We start from the raw sequence: 23,399 nt of genomic DNA on the forward strand, positions 1-23,399 counted from the left end.
CAATGAAATGAACCGTGTGATTGCCTCAGCTTTTACATTGCTAAGAGTATTCCAAGTCATGGTAAATAGGGAAACCCCGACAAAGCTTGGCAACCTGTTAGTTGAGGAGAGTTTGTTGTCCAGAGACGCCAAGGTTGTGCCAGAATTTTCAAGACAGTACAGGAGGGAAGCAAGAGGCATAGAAAAGGAGACCTAGATACCTACAAGGGGTCTCAAGTTTTTAGTTGACTGTTAAATCAAAGTTTGTGAGGAAGCTGTCTTAGCCTAGAGAAAAAAGAAAAAGCATTCAAAGAGAATTATAGAGAATAATCATTGGCACTCATCTCAGAAAATAGGGAACACTAGCCGTAGTACAGTGGACAGTGCATTTGCCTTACATGAAGCTTACCCATGTTTGTTCCCCAGCATCTCATAGCCCCCCACTCTCCACCCCCAACCCCAGCACCACCAGGAGCAATCCCTGAGCGAAGAGCCACAAGGAAGCCCTGAGAACAGTTGAGTATGACACACCCCACCTCCCCTCCAAATAACCAACAGAACAAAACAATAATTTGTTTCTAGCAGCTATTGTAGAACATCTTATAAATTGAGCTGGGGAGATAGTATAGGAGTATTACGTGCTTGTGCTTGACCGTTGTTTAGTTCCTGGACCCACTTGGCCCCCTGAGCACACCTGGTTCTGTCTCTGAGTTGTACTTGTGAAACACCCCCCCCCCCAACACACACACACACACTCACACACCACAAAAGTAATCAGTAAAATGAAAACCATGCTATTCATGGGGTAGACTACCAAGAATGGTTTTGTCACTTAATAAGGCAAAATCAGTTTGTCTGAATGCATCAGTGTCTAACTTGACTGCATTTTAGGAGTAAAAGACAAAATTTTATCTTTGGTTCTAACCAACAGTTACCTGGCAAGGAGAATAAGCATGACCAATAATGGAAACAATTTGTATTTTTGTTTTGTTTAATTTGGGGGCATACCTGGCTGTGCTCAGGGCTTACATCTGGCTTTGTGCTCATGGATCACTCCTGGTAGGGCTCGGGAGACCATATGGGGTACCTGGGATCAAACCCTGGATCAGCTGCATGCAAGACAAGAGCCCTACCCGCTGTACTACAAGAGCCCTATTCGCTGTTATATCATTTAGACTCATAACGAAAATACTTTTTTTAATTTTGTTCAAGTTGACCAAAGAGTAAAGATCAGATGAAACAAATATAAAGCAAACAGCGAGATTAAGTTCAGTGTTTTTAAAATAATCATATTAAATGTAAATAACCTAATGAGAAATAGAATGATTGGATAAAAACATGAACCACATATGTACTGTTTACAAGAAAACCACTTTACATATAAAGGAATAGATTAAGTCAAAAAGTATGCCATGTTATAATAGGCAGAATTGTGGTACTGATCCCCAGCAGTCCCCCAATTTTATAAAATATTTTTACTGTGTGGGTGGTACCAGGAAATGTGCTGTTAATGTTATAGAGAATTATAAAGAGAATTATAGAGAATAATCATTGGCACTCATAATTTCATAATACAAAAGAAATATATCCTAGCTCTTAATCTGATCATATATACCCTTTAAAAGTATGGTGAATTTAGTAAATTAAATCCAACAGAGACAGAGAGAGACAGACAGAGAGACAGAGTGTGTGTAAATGTTATGTCAGAGTGAAAATCTGGGGCTGGAGCCATAGCACTGTGGGTAGGGCATTTGCCTTGCACGTGGCCAACCCGGGTTTGGTTGCCAGCATCCTATATGGTCCCCTGAGCACCGCTAGGAATAATTCCTGAGTACAGAGCCAGGAGTAATTCCTGAGTGTAGAGCCAGGAATAAACCCTGTGCATTGCCAGGTGTGACCCAAAAAGTGAAAGAAAAAAAAAAGGAGTGAAAAATCTATGTATACTTAGTAATGGTGAAAGACTGAATGTCATCTTAGCATCATGAAGAAGGAAAGATCCACTTCCTGCTCAGTATTCTACTAGAGAGTGTAAACATAATTCAAGAGAGTAGTATCATAAGGCAAGAAATAAAAGACATAAGTCCTATGAAAGTAGTGATAAATCTGCATTTGTTTATAGACCTGTATCTCTCTAATATATTTCACAGAAGCATCTAGATCACATAAATGTGACTATTTTACAGGATAGGTAAAGGTAAAGGCCCTCCCGTTGATCATCGATTTGCTCGAGCGGGCCCAGTAACGTCTCCATTGGAGACTTTGTTGTTACTGTGTCTGGCATATCGAATACTCTCGGTAGCTTGCCTGGCTCTCCGAGAGGGGCGGAGGAATTGAACTCGGGTCGGCCATGTTGGCCGCGTGTAAGGCGAACGCCCTACCCGCTGTGCTAATTTAGAAACCAATTACAGAACTAACACAAATGGAAAATTTTTTTAAGATACTCTATAAACATCTGATATTAAGTACATACAAGACCTATACATCAAAACTAAGATATTGCTGAGAGAAATTGAGATCTAAATAGAGAAATTATGTGAGTGGATTAAAAGACTTTACATTGTCAGATTATTTTACCTCACTTTACAGATTGAACAAAATTCCAAAATTTATTAAAATTTATTCTTTGTAGGCCTTTAAAGGCATTGAAATAGAGTTCAGGTGCCATAAATTCATCTTTTTAAATTGTACAGTTCGGTAGGATTAGTATCTTTACAAGATACCAGTTATTACCACTAATTGCACAATATTTTAATCTCCCCAGGGAAAACCACATACATCCATTGCTAATCATTCCCCATCATGCCTTAATACACAAAGTCTAGACAACTACTAACCTGCTTTTCCCCCTCTTTTGACTATCTTTTGTGAATAGTTCATCTAAATGAAGTTAAAGAATATTAGCCTTTAAAGTTTGACTTAGTTACTATAAAGTTTTCAAATTTTAACTCATAGTACTTTGTTCCTTTTTATAGATAATTCTCCATTGTATGGATGTCACTTTCAGTTTTTCCACTCATAAATTAATCAACATTTTGGTTCCTACTATGTGACTTTCATAAATAATGTTACTGATACAAATTTTTGTATAGGTCTATATTTAGATCTATACAAAATATAGATCTAAATCTATATTAGATCTGTATTTTTATTTTGTATACCTAACTGTAGTTTACTGATTTAAAACTCTACAGCTATTTGAAAAATTGCTTAGCTGTTTTTTCTAAAATAGTTGCATCATGTTATATTCACACCAGCAGTATGTAAGTTTCAATTTCTCCACATACTTGTCAGCACTTGTTATTACCTATGCTTTTTATTGTGTTCATCCTAAATGATATGATGTGATGCCACATTGTGCTTTTGATTTGTATTTTTAGGAGCTTAATAATTTGGATTGTTACATTTTATTTTTTTACAGAGGTACTGTGATTTATACTTTGTTAATGATAGAGTTTCCTGAATGCAATTTCCTAATAAAATACACAGCACTAGTGTTCACTTTCCTCTACCAGTATCTCCTCCCATGGCTCCTCTTGGCAGACTCATTTCTTTGGATCATTGCTTTTGGCCATTTGTTATTCCCTTACCATGCTTTTCACATCCCACCTAGGAGACATCTTTATCTGGCCCTCTACTTCTGACTGACTTCACAGTATTTTTCTGTGCCTACATACCACAATTTTTTTTTTCTTTTTGGGTCACACATGGCGATGCACAGGGGTTACTCCTGGCTTTGCACTCAGGAATCACCCCTGGCGGTGCTCAGAGGACCATTTGGGATGCTGGGAATCCAACCTGGGTTGGCTGCTGCAAGGTAAATGCCCTACCCGCTGTGCTGTTGCTCCAGCCCCCATACCACAATTTCTTTATCCACTCATTCGTTTTTTTTATTTTTGGGTGGTATACAGACTTTCTCGATTGTGACTAATACTGCAATGAACATAGAAACATACTTTTTGTCTTTTCGAAATAGTCTTTTTTTTTTCAATTTAAAAATAATACTTATAGCGCCAGAACAATAGTAGAATGGGTAGGACACTTGCCTTGCATTGACCCAGGTTCAATACCTGGTGTCCCATATTGTCCCCTGAGCTTGCCATGAGTGATCCCTGAGCACAGAGCCAGGAGTCAGCCCTTGAACACCATCAGGTGTGGGTTCCCTCCCAAATTTGTTATATTAATTCATGAATTATAATTAATTTAAATGAGTAATAATTTATAGTTAAGATTTGTACATGGTTTGCAGTAAGAATCAATGAATAGCTTAAAGAATCTGGAAATACAAGTGGTGTTTCTGTGTAGTCAGTTTTAGATAAAAGTATAAGAGGAATTTAGTTGAAATAGGATTTTTTTTAAACATGCTGCTTGACCACTTATGTATATTTTTGCGAAAAAACCAAAACCCTTAACTTTGATTTATATTTGATTTATCAGATTTTAAGCTTTACATACATTTATTTTATTATGTATGGGCTGGAGTGATAGCACAGCGGGTAGGGCGTTCGCCTTATAAGCGGCCAACATGGCCGACCCGAGTTCGATTCCTCCGCCCCTCTCGGAGAGCCCGGCAAGCTACCGAGAGTATTTGATATGCCAGACACAGTAACAACAAAGTCTCCAATGGAGACGTTACTGGGCCCGCTCGAGCAAATCGATGATCAACGGGAGGGCCTTTACCTTTACCTTTATGTATGAACTGAAAAAAAAGATCAGTAACCACAGATGAAACAAATAATAACTATTTTAAGGGTTGTATTGTCCCTGTAAAAATGAATTGCTTGGGACTAGAGTTATAGTACAGTGGGTAGGATACTTGCCTTTGATGCAGCAGAGGTGTTTCCCCCCCCCCAAAAAAAAAACAAGGACAAGAATTGCTTTATTTTGCCATCAGATATAAATTATTCTGGTTAATGGTATAATATAAAAATCTCTTTCCCAAACTCTTGATTTATTGTGGAAAACAATGCAGATCTTTTAACTGTTAACTTTTCTATTTCCTCAGTTTTCTTAAAAGGCATTTTATTTTAGTTAGAAAAGAATGGATGTTAGAGTAAATAGATTTATTTTTGAATCGAGTCTTAACAATTTTATCTATGTGTTATCTTGGGTAATAACCTGAATCTGTTTACTAATTAAAATGGAGGTGTACAATATGGTACTATTTTTGAAAGACAAATGAGATAATAGGTGTTCTATAGCCCATTTCCCTGCAGTTTCCAGTATATGTAGTTTTGAGAAGTTTCGACATATTCCTGCATATATTTTCTGATCCTAAGGAGTTAACTGTTTCATAGGATTGTTTTGAGAATTGATTGAAATACCAAGTTCTATTTATTATGTCTCACAGACATAATACATACTGAATATGTAAATGCTTTTATTTTCAGAGTTCTGAAAATAGTCCCAAATTTTCAGTTAGCCTTAAGATTTTTTTTTTTTCCCTTCCCTGGGCCATACCTGGTGTTTTTCAGTGCTAAGTCCTAGCTCAGCACTCAGGGAACATTCCATGCAGGGCTCAGGGAACCATACTGGGTTACCAGGGATTGAACCAGCGTTAGCTGCATGTAAGGCAAGACCGTACTCACTGTACTATCTCTCCAGCCCCAATCCTCAAGAATTTTTGATTACAACTAAGGCTTAAAATGTTGAGAAAAATTAATACTTAGTTTATATCTGCTATTAAAATTCACATTGTGAAATTCAGACTTGCCTGTTTCTGCTCCATATGAATATACTATATATTGGTCCTACATATAATAAATTTGTTTCCATTCCTTAGCATTCTTCCTGATTCTTGATTTATCTCATTACATCAAATTAAGAATAGTTTGGGAATATTTTTTTTCATATAGGAGTTAAATTAAATTCAAATTAAATTTATTACATCAAATTAAGAATAGTTTGGACTGGAGCAATAGTGCCTTGGGTAGGGCATTTACTTTGCCAGGAGTGTTCCCTGAGCGAAGAGCCAGGAGTAAGCCCTGAGCACCAGCCAGATGTGGCCCCAATCCCCCCACCCTCCAAAAACGAATAGTTTGGGATTAGAGGGTTAGTTAGCTCAATGGTCGAGTGTTTGTGCTTTCTGTTAATAGGTCCCAGATTGATTCCTGGCCATCCCCTACCCACAAAAAGAATACTATCATCTCACTGGAATGCTACCAGTTTGGTTAAAAATAATAATAAAAGAAATAAACAGGTTTGGTTCCCATATTCCCCTGTAAAGGATTATTGACTCAATGGGAAATCCCCTTTATGTTTTATTTACTTCAGTGAAATTAAATTCAAGTAAAGAAATGAGTCTCAGTAGTTAGGTGATATAGATACATTTTAGGGTGTAATTCCTGGATCTTTTTTCATACCTGCATTAATCTTTTTAGCTTAATCGGAAGTTTGAAAGTGAATCAGAATTATAACAGCATCTCCCTTTATATTTTTTTAGATCAAATAAGATAAATTCTGGACTACTGCGGAGTTCATGCACAATTCATTCAGCCAAATCAGTGGCTGAATAAATAGCAGTACTCCTATATGAAGAAAAAAAAAAAAGAGAGACTACTAAACAAGTCTTTTATTTTTAAATATTCTTAGTACACATGAAGCTTTTTAAAAATGTTTATTTTAGAATGTAGGTTAAAATGTAATCCACTTTTTTTTTCAGCATCTTTTAAATAAATTAGCCTGAGTTAAAATAATTTGAAATGTCTGTAACTAGAGTATTTAGAGAGATGTGTTATTGTTTTCCATTTATTTTTCCTTTTATAGATGGTGATGCCCAGTCACTTAAAGAACATCTTATTGATGAATTGGATTACATATTATTGCCAACTGAGGGCTGGAATAAACTTGTCAGCTGGTACACATTGATGGAAGGTCAAGAACCAATAGCACGGAAGGTACATATTTAAGAATAAAGAAAAATGCTTTTCTTGAAAAGTTTATATCTTATTGTTAATTTGGTGACTTATGAAAACTTGAGTAGTCACTTTTCTTGGAGAGGGACCACAGAGATCGCTGGAAGGACTGGAACACATGCCTTGTGTACAGTCATCAGCATCCCAGGGCCCCTGCTACCCTGCCCAACCATCTGGCCCCAGCACCTCTTGAGAAGCACTACAGCACAACCAGGCACACCCACACAACCAGACTTAAGGGTCACTTAAGTGACGCCCAGGCCCTACCCCCAGAATTACTTGGACAAAAAGATAATGTGTCTTAATATTGACAAGTTGACTTAGTGAAAGTTTAGTCTCTGCTAGATGCTGTACATTACATATTATTAGCTAATTTAAACCACATGAACTAGCGGTAAATATCTAACTGGGGGGAGATCGATCTTCATATAGAGAGAGAGTATCTTACTCTCTTTTGAGTCTTTAAAAAATTAACGGTATTACTATCCTCGTTTTATGGATGAGGGCATGAAAATTAAGGTAAACAGGTTTAGTGTCTTTTAGAAAGTCACATTAGTATACTTACTGAGGCAATTTGACTCCACCCCCCTCCCCCCAGGAAGGCTGCAGGCAGCTGTGCCTCAGGGCTTACTCCTGACTCTGTACCAGGGATCATTCCTGGCGGTGCTTGGGGGTACCATCTGGGGTGCCAGGCATCAGTTTGGTAAAGGTAAAAAGGTAAAGGCCCTCCCGTTGATCATCAATTTGCTCGACCGGGCCCAGTAACGTCTCCATTGGAGACTTTGTTGTTACTGTGTCTGGCATATCGAATACTCTCGGTAGCTTGCCAGGCTCTCCAAGCAGTCTGGTAGCTGCTTGCAAGTCAGGTGTCCTGCCGGCTATACTACGAACTGGCCCCACAGCCTGAATTTTTCTACTATGAGAAAACTAAAATTATAATACATAAATAATGAGAAAACTAAAATATGTAGATGTTTTTAATTTCATATATTTTTCTTAAAAACTTTATTTTTAAGTTTTACAATTAAACATTAAGAGTAAATTTGGGGGGTTTTAAAACTGTTATGAAAAAGGGGGTATTCCCATGCTAGAATACCAAACACTCAAAATACGTCTTTCATCCTTACACAAATTATTATAGTTTATATTTTGATAGGTTGAAGGATTGGGAAGAAATAGAATTTTTCAGATTAATATGTTGGTCCTTTCCCTGCCTTTTAATTTAAACAATTAAAAGCCAAAGGATACTGACCTCCAGTAGACTAAGCCGTTTGGATATATTTGAAACTGATGGAACAACGTTGCTGTATTAATAATTCGTATTTGTGTACTTTTAAAGTAGTTGGAGAATTGATGTATGCTAAATAGAATGTGAACCTCCTTTAATTTTCTTTTGTTTTTGCCCTTAGTATCACTCAGCTTTTCCTTATAGCAATTTTAAAATTATAATTTCTTTCTCAAGAATGCTAGCCTTATATTTAAAAATTGGCTTTATGGTTTTATTTTTGATTGCTGCAGAATAGAGTGGTTTTGACTAATTGAAAAATAAACTTTTGCTTTGTCTAGAAAAATAACCTCATGTTTGAAATAAAATATCTAGAATACTTTTAAGTGTGTTCAACCGTATCATTTTAATCTTAGTGCTATTCTACATTTACTTATTTTAAGTATAGATGGTACATGCTTTAGCATAGTAATTGGCAACTTCAGTGGCTTTACTTTTTGGAAGAAATCATTTTGGGATTTCTTGACTCTTAGTCTTCTAACAAGCTAAAGTCAAAAAAGAGAATAAATTTCATATGGAAGGAAAAAAAACCATAAGTATTTTAGGAGATTGTACGTTTATTTTTAATAAAGTAGTTTTAATTTTTACTGAACTTGTAATTTCCAAACTTTACTGTGGAAAGAAAATTTCTTGAAGCAGGAGCATGTTGCTGACATCCTTAGATCCCTGGTACCACATAATGGTACCCTCAGCAACACTAGCCCCAGAACACTGCTTGAATATATTCCAACATTCCCCCCGCCCCCCAGGAAATGTCTTCATTCAATATAAAATCAGCAAGCCTAGAAATTTGCATTTTTACTCTGTCCCATATGACTGATGCCTTTGGAACTCACTTTAAAATTTAAACAAGCAGTTCCACTTTTTGACATCTACCCTTAGAGCCCCAAAATGCCATTTCAAAAACCTGTTTGCTCTCCTGGACTAGAGCGATAGCACAGCAGTAGGGCGTTTGCCTTGCACGCAACCAGCCCAGCCGAGCCAGGTTCGATTCCTCCGCCCCTCTCAGAGAGCCCGGCAAGCTACCAAGAGTATCTCGCCCGCACAGCAAAGCCTGGCAAGCTACCGTGACGTATTCACTATGCCAAACACAGTAACAAGAAGTCTCAGAATGGAGACATTACTGGGCCCGCTCGAGCAAAATCAATGAACAACAGGAGGACAATGACAGTGACATGACATTTTGCCCTCCTATCTTCATAGCAGCACAGTTCACGATAGTCAGGATTTGGAAATAATGCAAGTGCCTACGAACAAGTAACTCAGTAAAGACACACACACACAAATATACGTGTGTGTGTGTGTGTGTGTGTGTGTATACTGCTCAGCTCAGAAAGGATAAAAATCATGCCATTCACTGCTACATAGATAAAATTAGAGGCTCTCTTATTGCATAAAAGAGTAAAGGGCTTTTACTTCTGAGGGAGAGGGGCAAAACAGAGTGATCTTTCTCAGATGTGGAATCTAAAGACAAAATAAAGCACTAACAAAATGGTAACAGATCCTGAGAGTCTGTCTATAGAGCTGTTTGCCAAGGGAGTGGGTGGTTGGTAAGGGATGTCTGGGGGCTTCTGTGGAGGGATGCTGACACTTTGTGGGTATGGTGTTGGAATACCGTGTGCCTAAAAATATTGCCAATAGTGTTATAAATCACAGAGGCTAAATAAAACTTGGTGGGGGAAATAGATTGGTTTTCGGGGGGTGGGGGTGAAGTGGATAGGGGGAGTCCAGTGGTGCTCAGGGTTTTCTCCTGGCTCTGCGCCCAGGAATTGTTCCGGACTGGCTCAAGGGTCCCATCTGGGATGCCAGGGAATCGAATCTAGAACAAATGCCCTACCCACTGAATTATCACTGTGGCTCCCTAAAATAGAGTTAAAAGCCCAAACTTTGAATTTTGCTAGTCACCGATTGCCTTGAAGAATCTAGAATTGCATGCAGAGAGAACAGTGGGAAAGTTATTTGCCTTGTATGTGTCTCACTCAGGTTCCATGCTCCCACTCCCCCCTAACCTCCACCACCCTACCGCCACCACCTCCACTCCAGTGACAAGCTTCTACTGATGAATAGTAGAAGTGGAATCTATTGACAGTTTTCCTGCACTTCATTCTATTGCTTTTTGGGCTTTATTATTCTCTTACAAATTTTCTTTATATCCCACATAGGAGAGAACCCATTCTATGTCTGTCCCTTTTTCTCTAACTAACATCACTCAGGGTAGGAGCGATAGCACAGCGGGTAGGGCGTTCGCCTTACACACGGCCAACATGGCCGACCCGAGTTCGATTCCTCTGCCCCTCTTGGAGAGCCAGGCAAGCTACCGAGAGTATTCGATATGTTCGATATGCCAGACACAGTAACAACAAAGTCTCCAATGGAGACGTTACTGGGCCCGCTCAAGCAAATCGACGATCAACGGGAGGGCCTTTACCTTTACCTTTTAACATCACTCAACATGTTGCTCTCCAGATCCATTCACATAGCAGCAAATTTCATCTTTTCTTACTGCAGAGTAGTATTCCATTGTGTAGATGTAGCATTGGTTTCTTTATCCATTCATCTGTTTATGGCACTTGTTTGCTTCCAGAATTTGGCTATTTTGAGCAGTGCTGCAATGGACAAAAGAGTGCAGATCTCTTTTTCTGGACTGTGCTTGCTTTTGGACCTTTGGAGTATATTCCCAGAGTGGTTTGAAGTTCAATTTCTGGGTTTTATCTTTGTTTTCAGTAATGACCTTGTTGACTTCCAAAATGTCTGGATCAGTCAACAACCCCACCAGTCAACATCCCCACCAGTCCCTTTTTCTCCACATCCTCATGGATTGTTGTTAGTATTATTCACTCCTGTCTCTGCACTCAGATATCATTCTGGATTCCAGGGATTGAATCTGGGTTGGCCTTGTGCAAAGCAGTTGCCCTCTCTGCTGTACTATTGTTTCAGCCCCTCTTGTTATTTTTAATGATTGCCACTTTGTCTGGTGTCATATTTTTTTTGATTTGCATTTCTCTTATACAGAACTTTTTTCCCGCCATATGCCTGTTGGCAATTTGTTTTTCTGTTTTGAGGTAGGTAGTTTCTGTTCATCTCTTTGCACCATTTTTAGATTGGGTTAGATGTTTTTTTCTTGTAGAGTTTTGCTCATGATTTATATATTTTGGCTATTAACCTTTGTCAGATATGTGGTGGGCAAAACACTTTTTTCAATCTGTGGGCTTTGTAGTCTGGTTATCATTTCTTTTGAGGTGCAGAAGCATCTTAATTTAATCCCATTTGTTTATCATTGTTTCCACTTGATTGGTTAGTGGCATTTCATCCTTAAAGTTGTTGCTAGCTTCAGAGTCACTGAGAGGTCCGCCAGTATTTTCCTCTTTGTAACTTATGGATCCTGGTCTGGTAGCTCAGTCTCTAATGTATCTTGATTTGACTATTGTGCATGGCGGAAGAGGTCTGAGTTCATTTTTTTTGTTGTGGCCAAATACCACTTGTTGAAGAGGCTTTTCTTGCTCCAATATGAAGGGGAAAGGATCTTTAAAAATGTTGACCTATGTACTGGCGGGGCTAGAGCAATAGCACAGCGGGTAGAGAGAGCATTTGCCTTGCATTTGTTTGATTCCTCTGCCCCTCTTGGAGAGCCTGGCAAACTACTGAGAGTATCCTGCCTGCACAGCAGAGCCTGGCAAGCTCCCTGTGGTGTATTCAATATGCCAAAAACAGTAACAACAAATCTCACAATGGAGACTTTACTGGTGCCCGCTTGAGCAAATTGATGAACAATGGGAGGACAGTGCTACAGTGCTATGTACTGGAGAGTCAGTACAGCGGGTAAGGTGCTTTCCTTGGACATGTCCAGACTGATTTGATCCCTAGTACACCATATCATCCCCCAAGGATTGCCAGGAGTAATTTGTAAGTGCAGAAACAGGAGTACTTGAGCATAGCCAGGTGTGAGCCAAAAAACACATTTTTTTTAAGCAATTGGTTTAAAAAGCAGTTTTCAAGCATCTGCCATAGAGGAAGAATGAGGGGCAGGGGTATGGGGTGATGGGAGGGAAACTGTGACACTGGTACTGGGAAATGTACACTGGTAGAGCGATGGGAGTTGGAACTCTGTATGACTGAAAACCTAATAAATAGGTTTGTAAGGGTTTGTCTCACAGTCATTCACTGTCACTGTCCTCCCATTGTTCCTCGATTTGCTCAAGTGGGCCCAGTGATGTCTCCATTGTGACACTTGTTACTGTGTTTGGCATGTTGAATACGTCACAGTTAGCTTGCCAGGCTTTGCCATGTGGGCAAGATACTCTCAGTAGCTTGCTGGGCTCTCTGAGAGGGGCAGAAAAATTGAACTCAGGTTGACCAGGTCAGCCACTTGCAAGGCAAACGCCCTACTCACTGCGCTGTCACTCCAGCCCCACAGTCGTTCAGATAAAAAAGTTTTTAATAAAAGTTTTCAGGATAGAACTATTGATTATGAGAAGATCTGCACTAAAGAAAATATAAAACAGTCTTCGGAGTGGGTAAAAAAGTTATTTCATATAGAAACTTGGAGGCACAGGAAAAAATATGTAGACTGAGAAAAAGGTGTTGTGAAAAATTTTCAAAGCAGATTATTAAAAATAGTAATAATTTCTTCAGCAATGAACAAATACATATAGATCCATAGATGTAATTTAAGAATGGTATTATTATATATAATTAGAGTATACATCGTATTATCACTTAAGTTAAAATAATATCTTTCATGGTGACCTGCAATGATGTACACCTTCTTATAACCACATTCTTAGCTGGTTCCCTTCTACTTTGTACCCCTGCTGTCTTGGACTTCAGAGACAGTAGTGAAAGAGACCTTTTGGTCACCCAGACTTCCTTTTTGATTAGCGAACCTCCTCAGAGATGGTGGGGACCACCAAGGCTACACCCAATGCTCAGATGACCTCCTGGTCTTAAAATGATAGAGGCGACATGGTCCTCCCGTTGTTCATCGATTTGCTCGAGCAGGCCCAGTAACGTCTCCATCATGAGACTTGTTGTTACTGTGTTTGGCATATCGAATACGTCACGGGTAGCTTGCCAGGCTCTGCCCTGCGGGCAAGATACTCCCAGTAGCTTGCCGGGCTCTCTGAGAGGGGCAGAGGAATCGAACTTGGGTCGGCCATGTTGGCCGCTTGTAAGGCAAACGCCCTACCGCTGTGCTATCGCTCCAGCCTTAAAAAGAAACAAAAAGCCTTAAAAAGAAACAAGACTAATAATTTCCACCACTGTATTTGCTAATTTTCTTGAACAAAAGGATGACTCAGAAAGTAGAACCAAAATCTTAGGAAAAAATATTTATAAGCAAGGATAAAGTAAGCCCTGAACTTAAGTATTTACCCAGGTAGACAGGTTTAATAACTTCTATGGAGCGTTGGGCTGGAGCGGTAGCACAGCGGTGGGGCGTTTGCCTCGTGCACAGCCAACCAGGCCGAGCCGGGTTCGATTCCTCCACCCCTCTCGGAGTGCCCGACAAGCGACTGAGAATATCTCGCCTGCACGGCAAAGCCTGGCAAGCTCCTCATGACATATTCGATATGCCAACCAAACATAGTGACAACAAGTCTCAAAATGGAGACCTTACTGGGCCTGCTCGAGCAAATAGATGAACAACGGGAGGACAGTGTTTGTTTTATGGAGCATTGACTCCTTTATAAATCTCCCCCACTCTTTTAACAGGATTATAAAAAAGTAGTTTCTTGCGTTCCTCACCATTTTATATTGGGTGTGTGTCAGGGAGAAAACCAACCTGTATAGATCAAGAAGAAATATACTCTAGATGCTTCATGTACTACACCCAGGAATGCTCGTCTAAACTTAATCAGATTGAGATGACAAGATTCTAATCTTTGACTCAGTGATAGGATCAGGCCATAATAGACCTTTGAAATTGGGGAGTTTATTTTGAAAGTTAAGTAAAAGAACTGTGGCTTTCTGGGGGGGGTGGGTCAGAGGGTTGACTGGGCAACCAGCCCCGATGATGCTCCTCACTGATATATGTCACACCCTTGAGTAATTTTCTACATTGTGAAAGAGTTTTTCTCTGTGATCCGTAAAATAAGGCAGAAGAAGTGATGTATGTCACTTCTGAATTAGTTTTTAAAAAGCAGTGGTACTTCTAACTTGAGTGTTCGCTTGCTCTTTTCTTTCTCTTGGATGGGTCACTCCAAGTGAGGTCAGGCGCCATGTGGGCACTCTATGGAGATATTCCACATGACAAGGAACCGAAGTCTATGCTAACATCTGAAGAAGAGCCATGATGAACCAATAACCCACATGAATGAGCTTGAAAACAGATTTTTTTTTTTTTATTTATTGAATCACTGTGGGAAAGGTTACAAAGCTTTCAGGTTTATGTCTCAGTCATGCAAATATCAAACACATTTCCCTTTACCAATACTTATTTTTTCCCATGAAGAACCCCAATAAAACCCCACCCCCCACCCCTCCCCGTCCCTGTGAGGCAGATGAATTCTAGTTAACACTCTATCTGCTTTGATTAGATTCATTGTTTCAATAAAAGATTCACCACTATTATTTAGAGTTTACCCCCCCCCCCCCCCCAAATCAGACATGCTGAAAAAGCATTGTGAAGTGATTTGCTTTCTACAGCTGGGTTCAAGAATTAAATGTTGGTTTTGGATTTCGGCTATTTTACCTATTGACCCTGGAAGCATTTCTACTGAAAGTCAGATAGTTAAGAAATTGGTTTCTGTGTTCTGGAGTCGTGGCCGTGCTGGAGAGCCACTCGCGGGGGGCAACCGGTGGCCTCGGTAGGGTGTGAAGGGCGGAGCGAAACGCCCCCCTTCCCATGAGGTTTTAGTCGCCCCCACACTCCCGGCTCATACCTGCTGTCCACAAGGCTCCCATGTGGCCGCCATCTTTCTTTCCAGAGAGGAGAGGGCGAATGGGACAACACCCTTTCCCCTCCAGCAGACTTGATGGGCTGGATCAATGCATAGTCCGTTCACTTTTCTGCTCCAAGCTGCTGGGTTCTGCATTAAGTCCTTGTGCTTCTGGGGCCATGGCCGTGCTGGAGAGCCGCTCGCGGGGGGCGACTGGTGACCTCGGTAGGGCGTGAAGGACGGACCGGAACGCCCCCCTTCCCATGAGGTTTTAGTCGCCCCCACTCCCCCGGCTCATACCTGCTGTCCACAAGGCTCCCATGTGGCCGCCATCTTTCTTTCCAGAGGGAGGAGGGCGGAAGGGAGCAACACCCTTTCCCCTCTGGGCAGAAATGATTGCCTGGCAACACCCTTTCCCCTCTGGGCAGAAATGATTGCCTGGATTAACGCATAGTCCTTTCACTTTTCTGCTCCAAGCTGCTGGGTTCTGCATTAGGTCATTGTGCTTCTGGGGCTGTGGCCGTGCTGGAGAGCCGCTCGTGGGGGCAACTGGTGGCCTCGGTAGGGCGTGAAGGACGGACCGGAACGCCCCCCTTCCCATGAGGGAAAACAGATTTTGAATATGATTAAATACTATTACCCATGTTGACATGCATTGGACTTTACTTAGTCAATGAAGAATACAAATTATTTTGAAAGTAGAACTTTTTTTCACAAATTGATCATATGTATTGTGCCATACAGCAAACTCTAATAATTTTCCTTAACATTTTTATAGAATCACTGTGAGATAGACCCTTAGAAAGCTGTTCATGATTGGATTTTAGTCACATAGTATTCCAACATCCATTCCTCCCTCAGTGTACATTTCCCAGCATTTGGTTTGCAGTGTTTGCAATATTGATACTGAAAGGTTATCAAGAATATTCTTTTAACCCTCAGATCTTGTTCAACTGTGATTATTCCCAACTGTGATCATTCCCAGCTATCTAATAAATTTTTAATGTTAGGAATTCTGTATTTTCTGTCCCCACTGAAATTTAGGAATCAGTAACCAAAGATAACTATCTTCTAGCTTCCTAAAAATGAAACAATACCTTATTGTTAAATCAGAGAAAGATAATTAGAAAAGTAAAATTAAATATAAATGGTAAAATTAGATATACTATAAATGGAATAATAATAAATGTTTATAGAGATGCTAAATTGAAGGAATGATGCATAGCTATTCTTATATCTCAAATTTCATATTGGAAGAGAAGAGGTCTGAAAATCTGTCTAGTTTTTAAACAAAAAAGAAAATTTAAGCCTAGTTAAAGAATAAGTGGGCATTAAGATTTAAAAAAAAATTCTGTATTAAAAATGAGCCATGTAGAGAGAGAAAAAGAGGAGTGGGAAAGAGCAAGGGACATCAAGCAAAGCCTAAACACTTAAAAATATTCTCTGAACAAGTTCATGGAATTTGGACATTTTGATAATGTGGACACATTTCTAGAACAATATAACTTACATGTTGAAATAGCAAAAATATATAATCAATTTTCCATATGAATAAAGAAGTTGAATTATTAAAGGAAAATCTGTAAAGAAATTTGGGTCCAGAATACTTCATCAGTTTATCCTACTAGATACTTAAGGATGTTATACTTGTTTTACACAAACTTCCAGAGAAAGGGATATTTGTTTATATATTTTTATAAATATGACACAAAACCTGAAGAACTTTAATAGGGAAGAAATATTTGCAGACAACTCTCACCATAAACATAGAAGCTTATTTCCTAAACACTATGGAGGCAAGTTGTCTTACCAAAAATTGCAAGAATAAAAGGATGGATAGTGAGGTTTTGGTTAGAAGACACTTTTTCAGTCACTTGCAATATTTGGGCTTTATTTATGTTCCATACAATTCAAATGCACGTTAAAATGATATAGCAGGTACCAGTAAAGTAATTCACCTGTAGAGCATTTGCCATACATGTAGAAGACTGTAGATTTGTTCCTTTCCAACACCAGAGAAAAAGAACATCAGAGAAAATTTTAATATAACTGAATATTTGCTACTATGGAATTTAGTTTTTATTTTTTTTAAGTGTGATGGTAGTATTGCAGTTATTTGTAAGTCCTAATTCTTGGAAAAGTGTATCTCATTTTGAAGTCATTGAAGTAATATGCTAAGGGGCCCGAGAAATAGTAAAGGGATTAAAGCACATGCCTTGCATGAGATAACCCTGATTTAATCTCCAGCACCACATATGGTTCCATGAGCTTCCCTGGGTATGGAGCCCTGTACTTCTTGAGCACTGTCAGAGTACTCTGGGAAGCCCTCAGCACAGAAGGGACCAAGCAGTATTATAATTATAATTCAGAAACATTACTTCTGAATGTTGTAATAGAGATACTTTCCTGTCACAGATATTTATGTTATGGTTATAACAAATATAGCTTTGTACTATTTTTTTTTAAAGCCTGTTTTCCTGTTACTCAGTCATCAGTTATCCTTTTAAATACCTATTTTCAGTGCCTTATTTGTTTATTTATTTACTTAATATTTTGAGGCTACGCCTGGCAGTGCTTCGGGGCAACTCCCCGGGCAGTGCTTTGAGACCACGTAGTGCTGAGGGGTGAAGTCAGGCCATCCATGCACTCTTGTCCTGTGAGCTATTTCCCTGGCCAAGTGCAAACATTTCTCATGAAGGTAGGAAACTTTTCAAAAACATAAAGATGTTACACAAACAAATAGTCTACATATAACACTATAAAACCAATTTATAAATATGCTAATAACATACTCTGCCCTAGTGCTAGTGTATCAAATGGGCCGTTCCAGTAAAAAGTTTTGATGACAAGCCCAGTTTCTTTATTGTTTTGTTTTGATTTGTTTTGTGCCACAAAACAAACTGAAGGTACTTGGGGTCTGTGCTTAGAGATCACTCCAGGTGGGACTCAGGAGACTGCTGGAGGCGGGGATCAAACCCAGGTCTGCCACGCTTAAGGCTCAGGAGCTTTACCTGGTGTATACTTCCTCATGCCCCAAGCTCATTTTCTTTGAATAGCAGCTTTCTAATCTACTTCTGGAAGTAGTATTATATCTTATAAAAACAGTCTGAGGGGTAATGATGAGAGTTTTAGCAGTGAAAAATTGTTAGAGAAGGAAAATTAGATTAAAACAACTCTAGAATCTCAGTAGTGTATGGCTTTTGAAATATGTTTTGGTTTCATTATGACTTTCTAACAAATGACAAGATTTTTTTTAGAAAAAATATGTTAGTCTATAAAAATCAATTTTTAAGTTTAAAAAACTATTTAGAAAATTACAATAAATAAAATTATAATGAATTACTTTTCTTTTTTTCATAATTAATCCTGTTACTTGCTTTTTTGTTGGTTATTCCGTTTTTTTCTCATGAAAATGAGCCTGTATGTATTTTTATTTTGGCAAACAAGGAATAATTCTTAACTTATTTTCATGTTATATTTTAGGATTCTGATTCAAATATTGAGCAGAATTTTTTATAAATATCACTGCAAATCTTATAAAATGATATGGCATATTTTTCTATATCAACCTCAAAATGAATAAGAGACTTAAAACAAGTCTTATCACTTAAGAAATAAGCAGTTTCTATTTTTGTTTACAAAATGAACTAGTTAGGCAGAAGAGTTATAAGCTGCTGCCTATTTTTAGAAATATGAATGTGTCAAGTATAATTTGGAACTCTTATGAGAAAATATAACTGTTGGATTGGACATAAAATACTTGGAAAATACAATTGAATTCTTAAAGCTAAAACAATTTCTCTGGAAGTGAATGACAAGTTAGTAAGTGGCTTACTGAGTTGAGGCTAAGCTGTGAGTACGACAGTCTTTTGGAACCTCCCTTTTGCCATATTTGTCTAATGTATCACATATCAGGTGGCTGATTACTATTTTCAGAAGCACTATTCAACAGTATTTGTAACTGAAATCCTACAGTTAACCTTTAGAAGATCAAAAGGAAATTTACTTATCAAAAAGGTGACCCAACTGTATATGTACTTTCTCTCTTTTCTTCTTTATTATTTGCATGTTTAGCCGCTCTTTATTTTTCATTTGTTGCATAGCGTAACTAAGTGTGCTTCTAAAGGTCAAATAATGTCATCTTAGCATGGGACACTAACACGGGTTTCATAGCATACCTGAATATTTTGAGTTATCTTAAAGGTTTTATTTAATAATCAGTGATATTAAGTTGATGCTAACTGAAATGATGTAGAACTTAATGTTTGTAAAGCTTTCTGCCCGAGATTAAGAACTAAAACGTAGGAATGTGTCTTTACTTTTAATCAGGGCCCTATTTACATTTAGGTGAACTTATCTTAAATATTGAAATGTATTTAATATTTATAATATACTAGAATGTCATCGTGTATCAGTAGAATGCTTTCCAAGCCATCTAAATGTTTTAATAGAATTTTTCTTACTTTATTAAATTTTAGAATTTTAGTTCTTATTTTTCACATATATTATTTTCTGTTAATGGTGTTATTGGAGATCTGCAGCTTCCTATGAGAAATTATTGCTGTCAAATATAGTAAAATATATTGAACTGGCTGGCATTAATTTACTTTCTTTATTTTGTTTTTTTTAAGGTGGTTGAACAGGGTATGTTTGTAAAGCACTGCAAAGTAGAAGTGTATCTCACAGAACTGAAGCTTTGTGAAAATGGCAACATGAATAATGTTGTAACTAGAAGATTTAGCAAAGCTGACACAATAGGTAATGTAACAACCTGTCACATAAAACTGTTACTATTAGAAATTTAATTATATTTCTGTTCATTGTATTTACTAGAATGATAGTCACTTTAAGGATTTATACTTAAACATTACAGATTTACAGGGTAGGTGCTTAATTATTAGTATTAACTCCATGTTACTAGGTGAGTTTAATATTTGTGCCATTTTACTTTATCTTGATACATAGATTTGTTAAATTTAGCATTTGGATAATGTGTCACCTTTAAAATGTTAATATAAAGAAGAATTTTAAAGACTTGCTTAAATAAAATTTAGTAATACATAAAATTCCTTTAATAGTGTTTATGCTTAGCTTGGAAAAGTGGCAATTGCTTATTTGCTTCCCCCCCTCAATTTTTTTGGTCTTTAATGCAATAAAGTAGCTTTTTAAGGCAGTAAGCGTGCCTTATTTTGACATCCTTTTCTCATATAATGAGTTGGCTTGAAATTTTAAGTTTTAGATACAAGTGTACCTAACTCTATATATGATGTAGGTACATATAAAATATATAGAATTTTCAATTCTTTATAAAGGTTACATTTTAATTTAAGGCGAGTAAATAAAAATAATGAATAAAATATAATGAAATTGCAGGTCTTTTGATAAGAAGCTTGAAATAAAAATTGCAAAAAAAACAATATCAATTGATTACAAACCCTGGGTACTGAATTACAGAATGGAGGATGCCAGGTTGAGGGGTTGGGGGTGTGGGAGAGGGGGCCATGAAATGAACTAGAGGTGACACTGGTGCCTGGGCAGGCCTTGGGCACTTTGGTAGTGGTAAGGTAGAGGCAGGACATGATCATAAACGTCAGCACAGTTGTAAACAACTTACGTAAACTATAATAATTGAAGATGAAGGAAAACAATGGCGATGGGTTGTAGACCCTTTGCTTGTGATAACAATAGCAATAAAGCTGTTGAAGACAAGGATTAATGGTAATAGCATTGGTCTTAATGGAAAATGTAAGTAAGCAGAAAAGAAGGACAGAGTACTTAATGCAGAACTCCTCAGCACCAACTAGATTAGCAGATCTGTGAATTACAGCATTGCAGAGGCTTCCTTGTTGGAGTTCAGCAAATTAAGTTCATTTTAGTTAAAGTATTTCTGAATTTCATAGGTACATTTGAGTTTCATTATTAAAAGCAGGCAAGTGACTTAACCAATACTTTTCACTAAATCAATGCCATTTTTCATTGCTGAGTTCATTAATAATGCATTATTTCTAGTAATACATATGAATTTTCCGTTTTTAGTAGGGAAAAGCACACCTGGTGGTGCTTAGGAGATATTTCCAGCTTGGTGCTTGGGGATTGCTACCAAGCTAGCTTAGGGCACCATGCACTCATCTGTTTAGCTATCTCCCTATGTGTGAATTTTTTATTTTCCTTCTCTTTATGTTGAACACTTAAAAGTTTGAGATCCAAATTTAGTAAACCCATAGCCATCTTTCTAAAACGAATTCTTAAAATTTGGAAATTGCACATATAAATGTCATTTTGTTTAGGATAAATGTAAAACATTCAGGAAAATTTAACATTTTCACATATGAAAACAGTTTTCAGTATCACACTACGCTAACCATGATAGTAAAATGTATACAATAAGAATCTATAAGATTGAGCCAGAGAGATAGTACAGAGGTTAAAGTGCTTATCTTTCTTTAGTTTTAGGACTAAAGAGAATGTGATAGAAAATATTCAGAGTAAAAGATATATATGGTCACAATTTCTTAATCTTCGTTTTGAAAGTTTGAATGTCTTTCAGTTCAAGTTGCAAAAATTAAAATTGATCACCATTTTAGACACTTCATATTTAAGGTTACCATCGTAGTTAACAATTATTAAGTATTTACTAGGTTTTAAGCAGTTTATATTTTGAAAGAATCTTAAACACAACATTGTGTTCACATTTTATAGATGAGGAAATTAGCGCTTAAAAATGTTAAATAATCTGCCTATATTACCAAGCAACTGAGATAATGTTTTAACTGCATAACTCTTTTAGTAGCATTTTATCTCATAATTGCTGCCTTAACTATCTGCACTTGCATTCATATAGTGTGTGTGTGTGTGTGTGTGTGTGTGGTGTGGTAGTGGGGAGGTTCATGGGAAGAGGGTGTGTTATGACTGTCTTCTGGCTCTGCACTTAGATATTACTCCAGGTGGTACTTGGGGGACCATGTGGGGGTACTAGTGCAGGGGATTGGATCCGGGTCGACCATATGCAAGGCAAGCACCTTACCCATTGCATTGTTATCCCCAGCCCTCACATTCATTGGTTTTATTTTTCTAAAGGAAATTAATTTTGGAGCAACAATTTTGGTAAGATAGGAAATAGAGGTTGTATATTTTTTCTGTCTTAAAAATCTTGACTAAAATGAGCAAAATAACATACGTAATACACCTATATAAATACAAATAAGAACAGGAGGTGTAAGTGCCTGTTTCTCTTGATACCCAATTAATAACTCAATTTTCAACTAGTACTACCTATATTGTTTTTAGTAAAAATAATATAGACATAGGAAAGATACACATTTATTAGAGAAAAAATACTTAGCTTTGATTTTCCCCCTAAATTGATCTATTTAGGCATAGAACATGTCCAATAAAATAAAATTAATTTTTAAAGAGATTCTTCTGCAAACACAAATTTTTGGTTTAAAACTTACTAAAAATGCTTTGTTTCTAAAACTAGTAGTAGAATTTTTTCTTAGATGTTCCTATTGTTTGTCACAATTTATTTCTGTTTTTTTTTTTTTTTGTATTTTTCTACTCTTTGCTTTTCAGTCCTCCCACAAAGGGTTTATCCTATGTCAAACTATGCGTGCCTTGAGATTTTGAGCTCAAAGTATTTTGATTTACTACCTCAGCTACCAGTTCCTCTTGGATGACCCTAGATAATCATTAACTGAGTTGCGATTGCCAAATTTCAGGTTGAAAATTCTGATTATCTAGTCTGTTTTTTGGCTTCCATTCTCACTTCAGCTCACTATCTCAGATATTTAAGCCAGCAAGAAATACTGACACTACTTCTGTCTTGGTCTCTGATGACATCTACATTGCCAAAATTAGTGGTAATTTTGAAGTCTTTCATGTTTTAAATATGCCAGCAAAATTATGTTAACTTACCCATTTTTCCATCCCGTTCTTATCACTTGATTAGCATAGATCCAGTTTGCGTTTCCTAAAGATCTTCATAATCCTAAACTTGAAACATTAGACTACTCCATACTTAGTTCTTCTATTTCCTGTCCTTCCCTTGGTGGTACTTACTAGTGTCCTGACTTTAAATAATGAAGATTGATGTCTTTTTAACTTCTATCTCCTACCAAAAGCTTTTCCTTAATTTCAAATATTATGTATCTTCACTTATGTACCTGATAAGAATCCCAAAATAATATAGAAACCGACCTGTTCCCCTTCTTATTCTCCAGTCTGCGACCTTGTTATTCTTTCCAGTCTGATTAACTTAATTACTTACATGCATCTTCCCAATCATTCAGTTCCAAACCATTGTTTCTTTCTAATATTTTTTTTCCACCCCACATGTCATCTGGCAGCATG

At 37.6% G+C, this 23,399-nt stretch overlaps 1 protein-coding gene across 4 annotated transcripts in view; it reads left to right on the forward strand.

Moving 5' to 3' along the window:
• The window catches only part of USP15 (ubiquitin specific peptidase 15), a 127,887-nt gene that overhangs the window by 24,480 nt on the left and 80,008 nt on the right, over positions 1-23,399 (forward strand). For 3 of the 4 annotated variants that reach the window (XR_008792945.1, XM_056117539.1, XM_056117540.1), the window contains exons 3-4: positions 6,742-6,872; positions 19,682-19,808. Coding sequence is in view for 3 of the 4 variants with exons in the window: in XM_056117539.1 (XP_055973514.1) it covers positions 6,742-6,872; positions 19,682-19,808 (258 nt within the window). In the remaining variant the exon portion in view is untranslated. Of the gene's footprint in view, positions 1-6,741; positions 6,873-18,981; positions 19,068-19,681; positions 19,809-23,399 lie in introns of those variants that run through there. The other variant, XM_056117541.1, reaches the window with a different exon arrangement.

The sequence above is a fragment of the Sorex fumeus genome, unplaced genomic scaffold (genome assembly GCF_029834395.1).
Source record: "Sorex fumeus unplaced genomic scaffold, SorFum_2.1 ptg000035l, whole genome shotgun sequence".
In the NCBI taxonomy this organism is placed as follows: domain Eukaryota; kingdom Metazoa; phylum Chordata; class Mammalia; order Eulipotyphla; family Soricidae; genus Sorex; species Sorex fumeus.